Raw genomic sequence first — 17987 nt, 5'->3', positions numbered from 1 at the left:
TATCATCTTCACCAGCAGAAGTATTGTCTTGTCCTTGATCAGCAACAGCAGAAGTATTCCATTGTCCTTGATCAGCAGTAGGAGAATTATTGCCTTTACCCTCTTCAATTTGAATATCAGATCTGTTAATCATGCCAGGCCTCAAAGTACAGAGAAAATTTGTGTGATCAACTATCACACACACAGTCTTGCTCTGGTTCAGAAAGGACATCATATGAAGAACATCCTTCTCTTCCCTCAACTCTTGAACTCCATCCATTATATCCTGCCCTGGCTTCATCTAGTACAAGTGCAGCCTACCATCAAATTGGTAATCGAAGTGATGCAGAAATTCTTCAAGCCACAGCATAGAAAAAGTTTCAGTGTGGCAGTAGTCAAAGTAATCAACAGTTCCACTTTTGTATGTGAGATTGTCCCTCAAACCTCAAAAAAACCCCATTATGCTCAATCTCCAATTTCCTGAACACAATTGTAAGCAAAAAGCTGTCAAATGTTCAACACATAACTGAATTTTTAACTGAATAATAAGAGCAAGGAACAGTACATGTATATATGTATCAGTAAAAATCATCCTAAACCACTGCATCAAGTATATATATCGTTGATATTATCACGGGACAACATAAAGTTAACTTCTTTGGACAAATTGATCAAATCCGTGCCGCCAAGAACCAAAGCACAACCTTTTCTTGGACCAACTTCACAGCAAGGAACAGGGCATATGATCAAAACACCCTAAACCACTATATCTACTACGTACATCAAAGCTATTATCATAGAACAACATGAAAGGTAACTTCTTTGTGCAAATCCGTGCCGCCAAGAGCCAAAGCAAAGCCCTTTCTTGGACCAAATCTGCTCAGAAGTTTTTCTCTAAAACATGCTCTTCATACAACTACAGACTACCTAATCCATGTCCGTTTCATCCATTACAACCAATAAATCGCTCGACATCATCGCCGCCGACGAACCACAAACCCCACGGTTACAGCAGCAAGGCGGAAGCGAAATTCATAGCGAAATCGAGGAAACTGACGACGTACCGTAGTCCGGCGGCTGGTCCTGCCACCCTCGGTACGATGGCTCCATAATCTACGCGGCGAAATCGTCGGCACGGACGACGACTGCGGCGACAACCACGCCGTCGCGGCGCCTTCCTTCTATTCCAACGAAACTGGCGGCCGCACGGAATATCTCCTGGCATTTATTTTGTGGCCTGGTTTGCGGGAGGGCTTCTTTGCGCCACGTAACGAACGACAGGGGGTTGTAAGCAAGATCACAAAACAGAGTCCAAACTGCCACGTGGCGCCATCTGAGAGGCTAAACTGGTGATTCGGACAGAATGGGACTACTTATGCTCCTTGACACAACTATTGGGACTACTCCACCACAGTTTGCAAGAATTGGGACGAAAGTGCACCTAAAGAACAAGAATTGGGACGAACAGTGTAATTTGCTCCTGCAAAATTACCTGGAATCGTGGTCTATTCCGTGGGGGTCCTTGAATGCGGGTGACGCCACTTGGTGAAGCCGGTGGTTTGTTAACTACTAGATGAATCCTACTTGTTTCCTGGCTAACGGAATCACGGCATGTGGTTACGCCAGTCTCTGTTGTCGGCGCGAAAAAGTCCACTCCAAGCGAGATCCATCTTTCTGTCGCAAAGTCAAGTGTTGACATCAAGTTTCCTCGTAGAAAAATGATTCTGCAAAAAGTTTGTCCCATGTGGATGGACGGACTTAATGGTCATTGCTTACATCAATGTCAAAATTATCTCTATTTATTTACTCTGCAATCATCAGCTCATAACAGGATTTGATGTGCCCATTTCAATTCATTTTATTATCTCATCGTACGTACACTTTCGTCCTACCGCGATCAGACGTTGAGAACAGAACTAGAGCTTCCCGCAATCGTAGTCGGCCATGTCGACCATCAGTTTGGCCAGTAGTCCCGACAAGAACTTCTCCCTGAGGAACTTGATCGCCACGTTGTTGCTCTGCTGCACGAATCCCACCACGTACGCCGCCGTGACCAGCCTGATCGCGCGCCACCGCCGCTCCCCGGCGAACTTCTCCAGCGCCGCAGTGACGCACGCGTACCCGCCATCGTTGCCGGGGCCGACGAAGGCCTCGCCGAGGCACCGGGCGAGGACGACGCCATCCTCCAGCGCCGCGCAGCCGCCCTGCCCGAGCTCCGGGGTCATCGGGTGCAACGCGTCGCCGGCCACGCACACGTTGCCCCTGCTGATGCTGCCCCGGACCAGCGCCAGCGGCGACCGGAACCGCAGCGGCGACGACACCACCTCGCTCATCTCGCTCCGCTCGATCACGTCCAGCGCCTCCGCCGGGATCTTCTTGGTGGCGCCCAGCTTCGCCAGCACGTGCTGCCGCATCTTGGCCACACTCTCCTCCGCGTCCCCGTCGGCCGGGGACGGGTACCAGGTGTAGTTCCAGTACACGGAGGTGTCGGAGCATGGCAGCACGCCGGACCGGAACCCCTGCCCGATGAACTGCAGCATCTCGGGACCGAAGCCGTGGCCCTCCGGGTACTCGGCGAGGCCCCTGGTGGCGGAGCGACCCGACAGGATCGGCTTCGGGAGGCCCAGCCATTTCGCCACCACCGAGTTCACGCCATCACACCCTACCAGAACCTGCACACAAGTTCACTCATGTCGTGTAAGCTTCTGTTGCTACTCACAAGAAGAGATGCACGACGAATGCGCAGCACCGCTACGTCTTCTTACATTAGCTCTGATGATGGAGCCGTCGGCCATGTGCAGGACCTTGACGTTGCCTTCTTCCTCGATGGCCACGATCTTGGAGGAGTACCTGATGCTGCCCTCAGGTAGCTCGTTCTCCAGCGTGTCCAGCAGGAAGTTACGTTTCACGCACCGGATTTCGTGAGGCCCGCTGGTCGAATAGAACCATGATTAAATTGTTGAACATAGAGAAGTTGTCAGATCGTGCATCTGCAATTCACTGAGCATAGTTTCAGTACCTTTTGCCCTGCATCTTCAGGCTCACTGTTGCAGCAGCCTCGCCTGTGGACGCAGAGAAGGCCACCAGCCTGCCAAGTGCGAACAAGTACAGTATTCAGTAAGTAACACCTTTCAGTTGTAAGGGCAGTCTTTTTTTTCAAGAAAAAAGGTCACTCTTTCAGTGTACATAAGAATAACTTCTGCACTAGGCGTGGATCCACAAACTGGGCAGGCGGCAATGGTGAACCAATTGGCAAAAGAAAAATGATTCTCAAATCTCAATACTCAATAGTGTCTATTTTGATCAAGTTAAAATGTGTATTCCTCTCAAGCCAGCAATGCACCACACAGGTTTAAAAACACCATATATTTGTATTTCTGTCCATAGTTTGTATCCTGGATATATTCAATGGGCAGACTCCAAAAGGTAGGCTGTTGTGACGACGTCAAACTTTTCATGCTGCGTATTGCACATATATTCTACAATTTGTTGCAACAAATGGGTATTTGTTGTGGGAAATACTTTTGTACTTACACGTATGGGTATTTGTTGCATATATAAAAAACATGTTGTGTGTAATCGTTGGATGTGTTGCATCACTTTTGCCTTTTTAAGTGTGTAATTGTTAATGTTGCATATGTGTGCAATATATTGCACACGGAAGATTGATGTTGCCACGATTGTGGGTGCCAGATTTGACATTTAAAGTGGATCAACTAGTGGAGGAAGCGACTATTTTGTTTCCGTGTTCCAGCCGGTTGACTCGAAATGTCCACCAATATTGTAAGAGCACAATTCACAGTAAGGTACTAAGGTGCGAGTTCATTGGTGAAATAATATTTTATAAGAACTTCTATTATAATTTTGGGATGAAATACTAGGGTTTGTCTCTAAACTTTCATTCCTCAAACAAATTGAATACTGATTCAGTCAAGATTTGAAAAAATAACAATATTTTTTAAAACCCCCATCACATTTTTTTCAAAAAATGGATAAACTAAAAAAAATCACAAAGTTAAGAATAAAAAGAAGAATCTCATATGACTTGCTAAGTTCAGACAACTAATTATTACTATAATGGATTGTACTCAAGTCCAAATCTCCCATGAAACAGATTAAGAGCACTTCATGAGAGGTGTGGCTTCCAATAATCATGCCTACAACATAATCCAAATTTAAACATATAGTTTTCCTTTCGTAGGTACATGCATATCAAGGTTGGTTGTTTGGGATTAATTATTGTCAGAGAAGAGTTTCAGGAGGACATAACCTAGGGTTCATATCCAGAGATTGGCCATGAAAGGATGGAATGGGTGAGGACCCATCTTGCCATGTCATTGTCTTGATTTGGAATGGAGATGCTAGCCATGAGTGGAAGAATGAACAACATCAACCGTTCCAAAATTCCCACGGAAAGCCGAAGGGTGGTGGGGTTACAATTTATACTGAACTTTTTTAGTTCTATAGAGCTTATGGGCACATTCGATTCAAAGGAATACCATAATAATTTTGTAGGATTTTCACCCTTTTGAAATTATTCCTATGTGCACTATTGGATTCATGTGATTGGTATCATTTCGAATGCACGACAGTTCCTTTGCATTTCTCTGAGTCAGACGCTGCTCGAAGAAATATCATGTAGGTTCGATTCAACTAGACATGGCATTCGAATCATGTACTTTTTTTATTCCTATGTTCTAAGAATCATGCGAATCAAACATGCCCTAACTTTAGAGTGATATAATTTCGACAGGTACACCATTGTAATATAGTATTGAAAAATACATTTTCATAGTTCTAAACTTAAACATATTTCGTAACAATAGCTTCTCAATGAATATATTTTTGACAATTGCATAACACTAATAGTATCTTTTATTGCCAACGTTTATAAAGCATAACTAACAAATATCTTAATAGTGGTTTCAAGTGTATGATTATGTAAGCATATTGTATAATTTCTAGATTGTAAATTGAACCGTTGGCACAATCTAAATTTATATCAGGTCGGGCCGTGGTGGCCTTTTGCCATTCCAACTCGTTCGTTTCGATCCGCACCATTCTCTCCTAAACCGGGTTGATTTGCTGCGGATGGGCCACCACTCCGCGAGCATGCCGTCCACTAAGATTTGCTGATGGACTAGTCCAAACATTTTTCATTTGCACGGTTTTTGTGTAAATGTCTTAATAGCCATTTTAGAGATTAAGGACCAAATTAAACTTGGATAAAACTTTCGAACATAACCCTTTTTTCCAAAATTTAACTCGTAATGTAAATCCAAAACTATAGCACAGATGATCTAGACAAAGTGTATACCACACATGATCTAAAATCTAGTCCTAGCTAGATTTGACTATTCTCCAACTGTTATTCGGAAGGTCCCACTGCCACTACCAGGCAAGTCGTGTCACCTTCACTCTTAGTAGGTCTAATCAGTCCGTAGAGTTTTTGTAGGCTAATCAGTCCGTAGGTCTAGTGTTATTGCTCTTAGTACCGCTAGGAAAGTTCCATGATTGGTCTGTAGTAGCTCACCTCTCGTAGCGCAGGTGGTGCTCCCTGATCTTGTCCCCAACGCCGAGGGCATCCAGCGCGCGGAAGGCGTTCGTCCATGTGGTGAAGGCGTACCCTGACGCGCGCAGCGTCGCCGACGACTCCAGCACCAGGCTCCTCACCCCTTTCCTGCAACACTCGTTCATCAGCTCGGCCTCTGCATCCAGCTCGGAGCTAGCAGGCGCAGCAGCGCTGAACCGAACAAGAAAAACGGAGATGATTTTTTCTTTACCTATGTAACCCCAGGGCCGTGGCGAGGCCCGCGAGCCCGGCGCCGGCGATGACGATGTCCTCGACGACCTCCATCAATCGGTGGCGGCGTACCCCGTGGGGCGTATGTAGCTGGTGTTTATCGGAACAGAGTGAAGAGTGCTAGAGCAAGAAGAAGGAGGTCAGCAGAGTGGCCGGATCTGATGGGACCGGGAGCTTATGTGAGTGGTATTTATAACAGCATAGCAGGTGGCTGGGAGCCTTGGCGGCCACGGTGATCACCGGCAGGCATGTGTCGAATTGGGTGTAGCCGTGAAGATTGATCGGTGACCGACTGACCGGATTCGGCATGGGCAAGGAGAACTCTGACTTTGGTCCACCAGGGCGGCGGTCCAGGCATGTTGTGCTATCACGTTGTCGTCAGGTATGGCCTTCTTGGAAGACGGCTTCAAGGTTGTAGGGCTAGCGTGGTGGCCTCCGTTGCAAAATTGGTTCATCATACAACACGCCAATTCGGGCTTCCTATGCGGTAATGTGGCATGGTGCACAAAAGCATTCAGGATATGATGGTGCCTCAAAGGAAGCTGCATATGTGCTTTCCTCCAGCTCATTGATTTTGTCGCAGAGGCGGCTAGTGAGTACTAAATCAAACTCCCTGGATGCTTTACATCTGATCAGTGATTGCAGCTAACAATATTAGATTGTTAGGTAGATGATCTTTTGAAGAAACCTGCTACGCACTCCCCTTTTGTTGGTAGCAAACAGGTGTAGAGTGGCCGATCAAAGCTTGTATTTTTATTTTTGCAGGGCTGTAAAGCTTGGACTCAGAAGGTGATGTTTCTGTCCCTTGACACCCTTGCATTCATTTTCTAAGCGATCGTTCCGCAAAGTTAGCATGCTTAGTTAGTGAGGTCATCTCCACCGGTCCGTTTTGGTCCAAGCGAGGACAGCCGAAACCCAGCCCGGTGGCCCGATGCAAATGGCTTGTCGTGTCCACGACGATCCATTTCATGTCGAAATTTAGGTGGCATATATGTCGCAGCGGACACAGCGCGGACCACGGGTTTCCTCCCGCTGCTGGCTTGAGCGTGCGTACATTGCCCGCTTCGTCTTTTGCGCACGCACCGGGTACTGCTTCGCCATCAATAGCTCGCTTCGATTTCAACAGCCACGCCAGGTCTAGCGTGCGGGTGGTTGGTCTTTTACGCCACCATCAATGACACACGCGCTTGGAGTCCAACGCTTTTTAGATGTCGGTGACTTAGGAGGATGATGAGCAGCAGACTAGGGCTTTGTCCTTTTTTATTTTCTATGTCCTTTTTTCCCTTTCTATGCAAACTAAATTTTATATCTATAAAAGTTCATCAACATAAAAAGTGGGTCGGGCCACTGGGTTGGGTCCGACCAAATGGACAAAGGGTAGCGCGATCGATCTGTGCATTCATGACTCGATTCGAATGGAGCAAAAACAGACACTTTTGGTGTCCGATTGGCGGTGCACTGCTGGAGTTGACTTAGACATATACATTGAAATGGTTTATGCAGAAGAAAGGTATGTTAAAAGGTGTTCAATTTGGTCGAGCCCGATAGAGGTGCCCTTAAAGATATTTAGTGAAATTGTTTATGTAGAAGAAAGGTATGACATCTTGAAAGGTGTACATAGATTAAATACTCTGGAATCCAAACAGTTTTGGAAGCTTTCTAGTAAAGCTGGACAAATCTACACCAGCTCCTTAATTTGAATAGACCAAGAAATACATGAGCAGATTTGGTGCACCCGAGAGTGCTTCTGGTTTTCGTGATATTTTAAAAGTATGCTTTTGTGTTTCAAAAAATCATAAATTTTATTTTATGAATACATACACATATTCTGAATATTCGTGCAAATGTTAGGTAGAAATTGCTTTGTATTTTAAGCTACAGAAAAATAAAGAATTTGTGGTCAACATACAACATATTTTTATTCGAAATTTACACTTTTTTTTTCAAATAGGAAGAAATACACACTAACACCGAGACACACTACTCACTGTCGCGTCCAACTCTGACAGCAGCCCCAAGTGAATCGAGACAGTTGCCTGCCTCACAGTCACAGCGTGCCGCAGTCGTAGTCCGGCATCATCAGGAGCCCCTTTGCCAGCAACCCGGATAGCATCCTGTCCCGCACGAAGCTCACCACGGCGCGATCACTCTGCTGCACCAGACCCACCACGTAGGACGCCGCGATTACCTGGGCGCTCCTCCACCGCCGGATCCCGGCGTACCGGCGCAGGGCCGCCTCGACCGTCTCCGTCCCGTCACCGACGATGGCGTCGCCGAGGCACCGCGCCAGCACGACGGCGTCCTCCAGCGCCACGCACGCGCCCTGCGCCAGGTCGGGTGTCGTCGGGTGAAGTGCGTCGCCGGCGACGCACACGTTCGCTTTGCTGATGCTCGCGGACAGGAGCGACAGCGGGGGCCGGTACCGCAGCGGCGCCACCAGCACGTCGTTCATCTCGCTCCTCTCCACCGCCTCCAGCACCTTGGCAGGGGCGTTGATACTCCTCAGCTTGGTCAGCACGAACTGCTTCATCGCCGCCGGGCTCCGGTCATCGTCCTCCTTGCCAGTCGGAGAGGGAGACCATGTCAAGAACCAGTAGACGTCCGTGTCGTTGCAGGGGACCATGCCGGCGCGGAAGCCCTGGCCGCTGAACTGCATCATCTTGTGCTCCAAGCCGTGGCCGTCGGGGTACCTGGCGTGTCCCCTCGTGGCCGTGCGCCCCGAGTCCGACAGCTTCGCCAGCCCCAGCCATCTGGCCACCACCGAGTTGATCCCGTCGCAGCCGATCAGCACCTTTGCTCTGAGAATCGAGCCGTCGGCGAGATGGAGGATCTTGGTACCGTCGCCGTCGCCGTCGTCGTCGACCCAGACGATCTTGGAGGAGTAGCGGATGGTGCCTGTCGGCAGCTCTGCCTCCAGTGTCTCCAGCAGGACGTTGCGCTGCACGCACCGGGCTTCATGGGGTCCCCTGCATCAACGAGTGCCAGATACTGCATCAAACATTGCCTACGTCACCAAGAACTGACAATTGATCGAGGTACTGGATAGAAATCCTCCTCACAGTTTTCCTTGAACCCGGAGATCCATCTCTCGCGCCACTTCCCCGGTAGACGAAGACATGACACGCACCCTAATTAAACGTACGCCAATATGCGTGAATGAAGGATTGAACATCTACAGTATAGTCAAGGGCAACAAGGACTCTTCTCAAAAAAAAAGGGGGGGGACTGTCTAATTAACAGACAGCTGTTTTTCAATTCATTTACACTCGTTTTTTCGACCAATTAGGTATTGCCATGTCATTTGTCCCATCTGTACGCCATCCATGCCGCGTGGGGCTGACTTGAGCTTCTCTTCCGGCCGGAAGCCTCATTCCGGTTTGAAACCCACAAACGTAACCACGATGTGCTACCCATTTTCGTCCTTGGGCCGCGTTTCAGATTGTAACCCAGTATGACAACGAGAGGCCTGTAGCGATTCAGTTGTTGGACTGCTCACCATTTGCAGAAACAGAAACACATGCACACCTTCTAAGGAGCAACTTTCCAGGTCAGAATTACTCACCAAAATGATTCTGTCAAAAAAAATCTTGCACTTGAGTACCAGTTTCTGATTATACTTGGTAAAGCCCAGACATAATGTTAGATGGAAGTATTAAAACTGATAATGTCAGCTTGGAACAAAAATAGTGCTTCCACGTTACTGATGTCTGATGTAAAACAAACTTGTAACTCTGACTATGCCAAGATATCTTGCTTCTAACATCTTGAGAAATAACATTGATGAAGTGAAAAAGGACAATTTAAGGTAAAAAGCGCACGGGGCCGAGACCTCGCGCAACCATGGCCGCATCAGTGGTCGCGTCCACGGACGGCTCGCCACTGCCTTGATCTCCCAATGCCGACCTCCTTTGCCTCCACTCAGACCAGACCTCAGATCCTCGCCGTGTCCTCTCTCCGCCCATCCTAGGTTTGTTGTCGTCATCGCCAGGGTCGTGGTAGGCAGTGGCCCATGTCTCGCCAGGACGCCACCGCCCGCCGTTCGTGAAGCTGCCAACACCGCCCCCCCCCTTGGGCAAGCCAGCAGCGGTCGCATCCTCCGGCGTCGCTCGCTGCACCGGCTCCACCGTCCGCCTCCGCCACGGCGGCTACTCTTGCCTCTCGCATGGGGCCATGGCCGACCTAGCCATTAGGGGCATAAGCAGAGTTCCCTACCCCTCACCCTGTTCACAAAACCTAAAACTCAGTGAAAAGAAAAAAATGAAATAATAAAAAAGACAAGAAAACAACCTAGAATCTGTAAACTGATTTGCAAGAAAAGATATCAAAACAACATTGAAAACACAAATAAAAAAAGATATATAAAAGTAATATGATATACACAATATTAACAAAACTATCTAAGACTATGAAAGACTAATTGAAGTGAAACTTAAAACAGATTAATGAAACTAAAGATTGATGACTAGGAATGACTTAGTTAAACTTTGGGAAAGAAGAAGACTGAAAAAGACTGAACAATGAAGAACTGACTACTTAGAATAAAACCTAGGGGTTATTTCCCAAGGCTAAACAATGAAAAACTGAATATTTAGAATAAAAATGCTAATACTGAGAGAAATGAAGACTGAGAATGACTACTTTTAACTATAAAAATGACATAAATGAGAAGTGAAGAAAGAGAGACTGAACAAAGAACATGAAATAGGAAAGAAAATGAGTACTGATGGAAAGAATTCAAAGTACCGAGAATTAGAACTGAAGAAAGAATAACTGATAAACCATGAAAAATAATGAGAGAAAACTGAAGAAAGAAACAAAACTAAAGAATAATGAAGACTAAGAATAAAATGAGGACCACACTTAATGAAAAGGAAAACAAATGAAGAACTGAATAATGAGAATAAAAGGATAAATACTGAGAAAAATGATACTGAGATTGACTACTTTTAACTATAAGAATGACAAAAACGGAAAGTGAAGAAAGAGAGACTTAACATAAATAGGTAAATGCTAAAGATCAACATGATGGTTTGCTTGGTTTGCTGGAAGGGAATGCTACAAGAGTGCCTGAAAGAGTACGCGGTGCAGGGAAGTGATGTACAAGGTCAACAATCGACTTTCTTTAAACCAGGCTAGTCGTGCACGCCAACCATAATGTCGATTGGCGTTGCGGGCCACCGAACCCGAGGATTTTGGTGAACAAAAGGAAGACACAGAGGCTACATCGATTGCATCCCATCTCAAATTTTTGTTGGGTGAGGAGGGACGGTGGTGGCTCTAGGACCAGCGCCTCGATGTGCAAGCACAGTGGCGTCAATCTTAAGAATTACTGGATCATGTCTTCGCGCAGCAAAATCACATGTTTGATCTTTCCTCATGTAGCATCAGTTCCTGCAAACAAACATATCATTAAGTAACTAAATCATCTCCACTAGCCTTGACGAGCACAAATGAAAAAAAAAATCACCAGCAGCATTCGCACAAACATCCAGCGACTCAATAACCTTGGCAGTTTTCTACCAGGAAAAAAGAGACGTTGATCTCACAGTATTAAACAAAACCTCCAAGAATTCAGTGATTCTTTCAGATTATAAGTTTGGATGTTCGACAAGGTCGCGTTCTCTTTTTCAGTACCATCTCCTGCCTATTTTCAATAAAAACACAGAGAAACTTTGAACTGATAATTTGAACCGAATCACTGATAAAACAGTTACATCAAGCAACTGTACAAAAACAAGGCCGGATTGGCTGATAAGTGCGACTGGTAGCTGCGGCCTGGAATCCACTCGTTGGTATCTCTAAGCTCCAAATCAATGGCGAGTCCACAGGTCACATCAATTTGCAGCAAGCAAACTAACTTCAAAATATCACTTAAACCATAAAGAGGAAATCCCCATCCACATCTACACACACAGGGACGCTTCCCAGATAGAAAAACAGGGGATCTAGCGGGGGGACCTGAAATCGCACCGAGGCATACACACAGCACAAAAGCAAGCCACATCATCAACTCCGCGACGCTAGAGCTTGCATCCGGGAACCTCGAACTCACCCCCTTAGACCTCCATCTAGCTTCAATCCGAGCTTAGATCCACAAAAAACGCGCGATCACCAACACAATCAAACAAATCAGAAGTAAACGCATACGACTGGGCGCACGCCCCACACCCCAAAATCGCGACAAGAAAAAAAGGAGTAAAGGCGACCTGCGCGTATACATACGCTCGGCGGCGAACCAGGCTGCCTCCACCGTCTCTACTTCTCGCCATACGACGAGGCTCTGGACGGTACGGGAGGCACCGCTCCTCTCTTCCACCACCTGTTACCCTCTGTCTCTCGAGAGTTCCGTTTGCCTCACACCGCTCTGTGACCCCACACAAACAACCAACGGAAAAAAGACACAAAACCAAGCCCAAAAAAAATAAAAAAGACGGAAGAAAACGGGCAGCCAAAACACTGACGGGTTCGGGTCCAACTGCCTGACAGCAGGATGGAACACACAGGGACGCGTAGGCGACTCACGCACGAATCACAATGACACACGAACGGTCAGAAAAACGAGTGTAAACGAATTAGAAAACAGCTAGCTGCTATTTAGTAGAAAAAGGGGGAAACAACGACTGGAAATGCATGCAACTGTACCCCTGAATCTGCGCATGTTTACTCCTGACGGTGTCGCCTACACCAAGGGCGTCGAGCGCGCGGAAGGCGTTCGTCCATGCCATGATCGCGAACCCAGACGTTCTGAGCACCGGCGACGACTCCAGCACCACGCTCCGAACGCCCTTCCTGTGGAGCCCCAGGGCGACGGCCAGGCCGGCCACGCCGGCGCCGACGATCACCACCTCCTCTGCGCCGTCCTTGTGTCGCGTGGCCGTTGCCATGACTTTGTATGTGGGACCGGCCGGCTGACTATGGTTCTAGGACGATCGAGCTGAACTGTGAACTGGTATTAGTTTCACCTATGAACTGTGTGAGCATGTAAATCGAGAGCGTCTGGTGAGTGTATATGTTTATATGCCTGCATACTTGCAGAGTGCAGACTCATCAAGATCAGATCAGAGCACGTATTTCTTTTCCTTCAAGAGAAAGAAGCAGCAGAAATATGGCGTCACTGCTGACGATGCTGATGGGATCTTCGAGTAGTCCTCCACTTCAGCTCGATCCAACGTAGGAGTACTACCGAACAAATTAAGCAAGCCAGCCCGTACTGGAAGAGGTTAGACATTGCCCTATGATCTGGCAGTGGGACGCCAAGTAAAACTTATCTCCTCTCCGGCTCTCCCAGCCATGCATATGGGGTGTTGCCTCCTATCATCCTACTCCAAAATGATTTAGGATAGCTCTTGGCACTCCCAATGCGATGTAGTGCAACGACATCAATTAGCATCTTTATTTTTATCTTCAACATGCCAACTAAAAGTCACAAATGCATTGCAATTGCAATAACATCACTTGCATCTTAAACATGATAACTAAGCAAAATTCTCGTGTGAGTGCATAACGAATGCTGATTGGCGAGAGAGAAATAGAGAGACTAAAATTCAGAAAAGTACGATACAAAAAAGTCAGCTCCCAAAAGCATTTGGTATCGGGTGAAACAAATAATGTTTTTAACGCAAAAAAAATCTAAAACAAATTACACATATATGCATCTCAATGTACTATGTGTATTGTAATCTTCATGAAAAACGTAAGTTTTGTAGCCTATGCGGGTAAAAACAACAATATTGCTTCAAATCTGAGCAGGACAGAACATTTTTATTCTTCTTAAAACTATGTATGCACATAATAGATACGGCATGTATATTTTCAAAATATTCATAATTGTTTGAATTTTTTTAAATACTGTGTATCCCTATAAACACCCTCGGAACAAACTCCATATACTTTAGGTACATCACAAAGATACTTTAGGATATAATATAGTTTGTGAAATGTTTGGGCTTCTAATTGCACATAGATGTGTAATTGCATATACGTGTGCAATTGCACACACGTGGATGCGTAATTGCATATATGTATGCAATTTTAAACCTTACACGTACTTTTTTAAATTTGTTTTCTTCATGTTAACTTGTAGTTGTGGTAGTTGTCTAATTTTGAGCTTGTTAATGGGCTTGTAATTTATGTATGGAAAAAAATCAAAGCATAAAACGGGAAGAGATTCCGCTCTATCATTGAAGACGTCGATCGACCTAGAATTAACAAGAAAAAAACCTCGGTCAATCGAGTGCTAGCGACTTCTTACATGAAACGTAGGGATGAGGGGTGCTGCTACTTTATCCTTCTCCAGTCTATCGGAAATTTAGAATTGTATGCTATGACAAGGAAAATATTAGATATACGCCCCCAAAGTCGAAATGGAGGCCAAGCTTCATGTAGCACTTCATATTTTCTATAAAAAAATATTTACAAGTTCTAGAAAAACTGGAAAGAAAACACTGGACTAGTTGATGATATACTATATTACGACCGTGTGGATTCTCAATGTGAAATAATTTACATTTCAGTCAACACAAAAATAATTTACATTTGAGTAGTTCTTCAATCTATAATAAGTGTCGGTGATTTAATAACTTCAAGATAGGAGTAAAAGTGTGCTTGTATATTGAATAGTTGACATTTTTAAGAAGATAGAAGAAATTTCTCAGATTTTATCATTTTCTCTGTCATTATTGGATATATACTTTAGATGCGATTTTTTTACATAATCACAGTGTTGATCAAATAATATTGATCCAGCTTAGCAACCATGAAATACATGAGAAGAGCTTGCATAAAATGGATGGGTGCTACTACTTTATCTTCCTCTAGTGTATCAGAAATTCAGAATTGTGTGCTATGACCAAGGGAAAAAATTAGATGTACGCTAGTATATATACTCCGTACTAGACTTCAGAGCTTGCCACAGTCGTGGTCTGGCATCATGAGCAGCGTCCTGGCGAGCACCCCCGACAGCAGCTTGTCGCGCACAAAGCTGACGACGGGGTGATCACTCTCCTGAAAGAATCCTACAACGTAGGACGCTGCGATCACCTGCGCGCTCCTCCACCGCCGGATGCCGGCGTACCTGCTCAGTGCCGCCTCGATCCTCTCTTTCTCCTCCACGGCACCGTCGGCCGCCATGGCATCACCGAGGCAACGGGCCAGGACGACGCCGTCCTCGAGCGCGGTGCACGCGCCCTGCGCCAGGTCGGGCGTCGTGGGGTGGAGCGCGTCGCCGGCGACGCAGACGTTCCCCTTGCTGATGCTGGCGAACAGGAGGGAGAGCGGGGGACGGTACCGCAGCGGCGCGGCGAGCACGTCGCTCATCTCGCTCCTCTCGACGGCTTCCAGCACCTGGGGGCTCACCTGGGCACCCCGCATCGTGGTCAGCACGAACTGCTTCATCGCCGCGGGGCTCCGGTCGACGGCGCCGTCCTTGCCGTCCGGGGAAGGGGACCAGATGAAGAACCAGTAGACGTCCGTGTCGCTGGTGGGCACGACGCCGGCGCGGAAGCCCTCGCCGACGAGCTGCAGGATCTTGGGCTCGAAGCCGTGGCCGCCGTCGGGGTAGTGCGCGAGGCCCCTGGTGGCCAGGCGGCCGGAGTCGGAGGAGCTTGGCGAGGCCCAGCCATTTGGCCACCACGGAATTTATCCCGTCGCAGCCGATGAGTACCTTGGCTCTGAGGGTTGCGCCGTCGGCGAGATGGAGGATCTTGGCGCTGCTGTGCTTGTCCTGGTCGATGGAGACGATCTTGGACGAGTAGCGGATGGTGCCCGCTGGCAGCTCTTCCTCCAGGGCCTGGAGCAGCACGTTACGGTGCACGCACCGGACCTCGTGAGGCCCTCTGTTTGTTTGCATCAACGAGTGACACATCAGAATCAGATACAGAGTAATTTTAAGAGCATGTCTAGCAGGCCCCTTATATTTCTGCCCCGTATCTGGCTGCTTTTTCGCCCCGTATCCAAAAGTTGGCAACGAAAGAGGCATTCCGTCTAGCAGAACCCGTATTTCGCCCCGTATTTTCAAAAATAAAAACCCCGGGAAGTTCGATTTCAATGAATCATACTACGGATTTCATTGATCATACTACGGATTTCATTGATTCTACATCCAGAATGCGCGATCCTACTCGGGGAGGTCGACTAGGTACGAGTCCGCCTCCGCCTCCGCCTCCCGCAACTCCGCCTCCTTCGCGGCGGCGATGGCCGCCGCCACCTCTTCCTCTTGGCGTCGTCCTTCAGGAACTGCCGTAGCTCCTTCAACAAGTCCGGGCCTCCTCGTCATCGCCGGCGAGCGGAGCTCTTCTAGCGCCGGTGCTCCCGCTGCTCCAAGCCTCTTTCGCCCGGCCGGCGGCGCTCCCGGTCGGCGCGCCACTCGTCGAACTTGAGCCCGCTCATCGGCTTCATCGGCGGATCCTCGATGAACCGGCGCCCGCCCCGCGCGAAGTCGATTAGCTTTTCCGGGACCGGACGCGGCGCCGTTGTACTTGCGAGGCCGCGGCACGGCTGCCGGCGGCGGATCTCTTGCATTGCCGCCGCCACGCTTCCTCTACGGTGTCCGGCGAGCGGGATCGCTTCGATCCGCTCGCCGGCGATGCCCTACCGCGGCGGCGGGAGTCCATCCTAGCTTGGGGGTGCAATGCGGCGCGGGGAGCGGCTAATTGCTCGCCGGAGCAGGGAGGAGGAGGCGGCGGCGCGCGGCGGAGCTAGGGGTTGCGAGTGAGGGGTTAACCCCTCACTCGCACCTGCGCCCACTATATGTACGGGGCGAAGGGGCCGATTTCCTGGGCCCCGTATTCCGCCGAAACGGGGCGGCCCGAATACGGGGCCTGCTAGACGGCCCGAACCGCGCCTGCCCCGTATGTCGCCGGAATTTTACGGGGTGGGCGGGTTATACGGGGCCTGTTAGACATGCTCTAAGCTCGGTTAGGGACTGAGATATCTGACTCACAATTTTCCTTTGACCTGGAGGTCCATTTCTTGCGCCACTTTCCCGGTAGACGAAGACACCACACGCACCCTGGCACATCATCATCTCACGTCATCGATCGGATCGGACACTCACAGATGTACATGAATGGATAGAGCTGCCCGTACTGTACATACCCCTCAAGCTGCAGATGCCGTCCTCTCATCTTGTCGCCTACGCCGAGGGCGTCGAGCGCGCGGAAGGCGTTGGTCCACGTAAAGAAGGCGAACCCGGACGTCCGGCGCACCGGCGACGACTCCAGGACCACGCACCGAACGCCCTTACGATGGAGCCCCAGGGCGACGGCGAGGCCGGCCAGCCCGGCGCCGGCAATCACGATTTCCCCGGCAGCGTCCTGCTGTTGGATCTCCGCCGCCATTGCTGACGCGTGCCAAGAATGATCAGTACGGTCAGTATGCTCGATCGATCACAAAGAACTGGATGATGAATGGGATGCCGTTGTGAGGAACCAGGAGGGAGTGACCAGTGTATATATACGCTCGCAGCTCCAGGAGGGAAGCAACAGAGGAAATGGCTTTGACAGTTTGACGTCATTGCTGATGAACCGGCGGCTGCGGTGGCAGTGGCCGTCCCCGGTGAGGGACAAGCTTCAGTTTTGGGTGTGCACTCTCCTCTCCAGTATTTAATCATTGCCTCATGGCCTTTGGGAGCAAAGCAGAAACCACAAAGATTGATTGATGCCTTGATAGGAACCCCTGAACCACGCGATCGATGAGCCAATCCATGACATATTCATCCACGCAAATACTATGTCAGAGCATTCTTCACCGGCGCACCCTATAGCAATCACAATAACGATTTGGAGGTCCATCCCGATTTTTAAGCCACACCGACGCGTTTAATAAGTAACCGACCAATTTTGAACCACAATACAATCGTCAGCAACCCCATACCGGCACATGATGCCACGTCGGATTCTAAATGAGGGGCCGACATGTCAGCGACTCTAAGACCGGCTGCATCCTTAAATATGTCGTCTTGTATGCTCTGCGGCGGATTCTAAATGAGGGGCCGACATGTCAGCGACTCTAAGACCGGCTGCATCCTTAAATATGTCGTCTTGTATGCTCTGCGGCGGATTGCCATTAATGAAGCCATTGGTTCTTCATACGCATACGTCACCGTAATGCGATGCGACGCCTCGGATGCTCCTCTACCGCAGTAGCATCACCACCACCGCCGCACTAGTCTCTCCACTACCGTTGCTCTCCTCTGCTCCGCCGCACT

The 17987-nt window shown here is 48.5% G+C and overlaps 2 protein-coding genes and 1 pseudogene across 2 annotated transcripts; all 3 read right to left on the bottom strand.

The window, feature by feature from the left end:
- Window positions 1-1682: 1682 nt before the first annotated feature.
- Window positions 1683-6047, bottom strand: LOC124694439 (monooxygenase 2-like). The gene is made up of 5 exons (XM_047227423.1): window positions 5763-6047; window positions 5513-5659; window positions 2999-3067; window positions 2745-2910; window positions 1683-2651 (listed from the first exon to the last, which is right to left on the bottom strand). Exons 1-5 carry the CDS (start codon window positions 5834-5836, stop codon window positions 1896-1898), a joined length of 1212 nt encoding a protein of 403 aa, XP_047083379.1. The 5' UTR covers window positions 5837-6047; the 3' UTR covers window positions 1683-1895.
- Window positions 6048-7829: 1782 nt separating this feature from the next.
- On the bottom strand, window positions 7830-12639 carry LOC124701170 (monooxygenase 2-like). Its single transcript, XM_047233222.1, has 3 exons — window positions 12425-12639; window positions 8842-8910; window positions 7830-8748 (listed from the first exon to the last, which is right to left on the bottom strand). The coding sequence occupies exons 1-3, from the start codon at window positions 12505-12507 to the stop codon at window positions 7830-7832; spliced, it is 1071 nt and encodes a 356-aa protein (XP_047089178.1). The 5' UTR covers window positions 12508-12639.
- A 1855-nt stretch (window positions 12640-14494) lies between these two features.
- Window positions 14495-17118, bottom strand: LOC124701169 (annotated as a pseudogene).
- Window positions 17119-17987: the final 869 nt, after the last annotated feature.

Source organism: Lolium rigidum, chromosome 3 (assembly GCF_022539505.1).
Source record: "Lolium rigidum isolate FL_2022 chromosome 3, APGP_CSIRO_Lrig_0.1, whole genome shotgun sequence".
NCBI lineage: Eukaryota > Viridiplantae > Streptophyta > Magnoliopsida > Poales > Poaceae > Lolium > Lolium rigidum.
The sequence above is the reverse complement of the archived record's forward strand: the minus strand, read 5'-3'. Positions and strand labels throughout refer to the sequence as shown.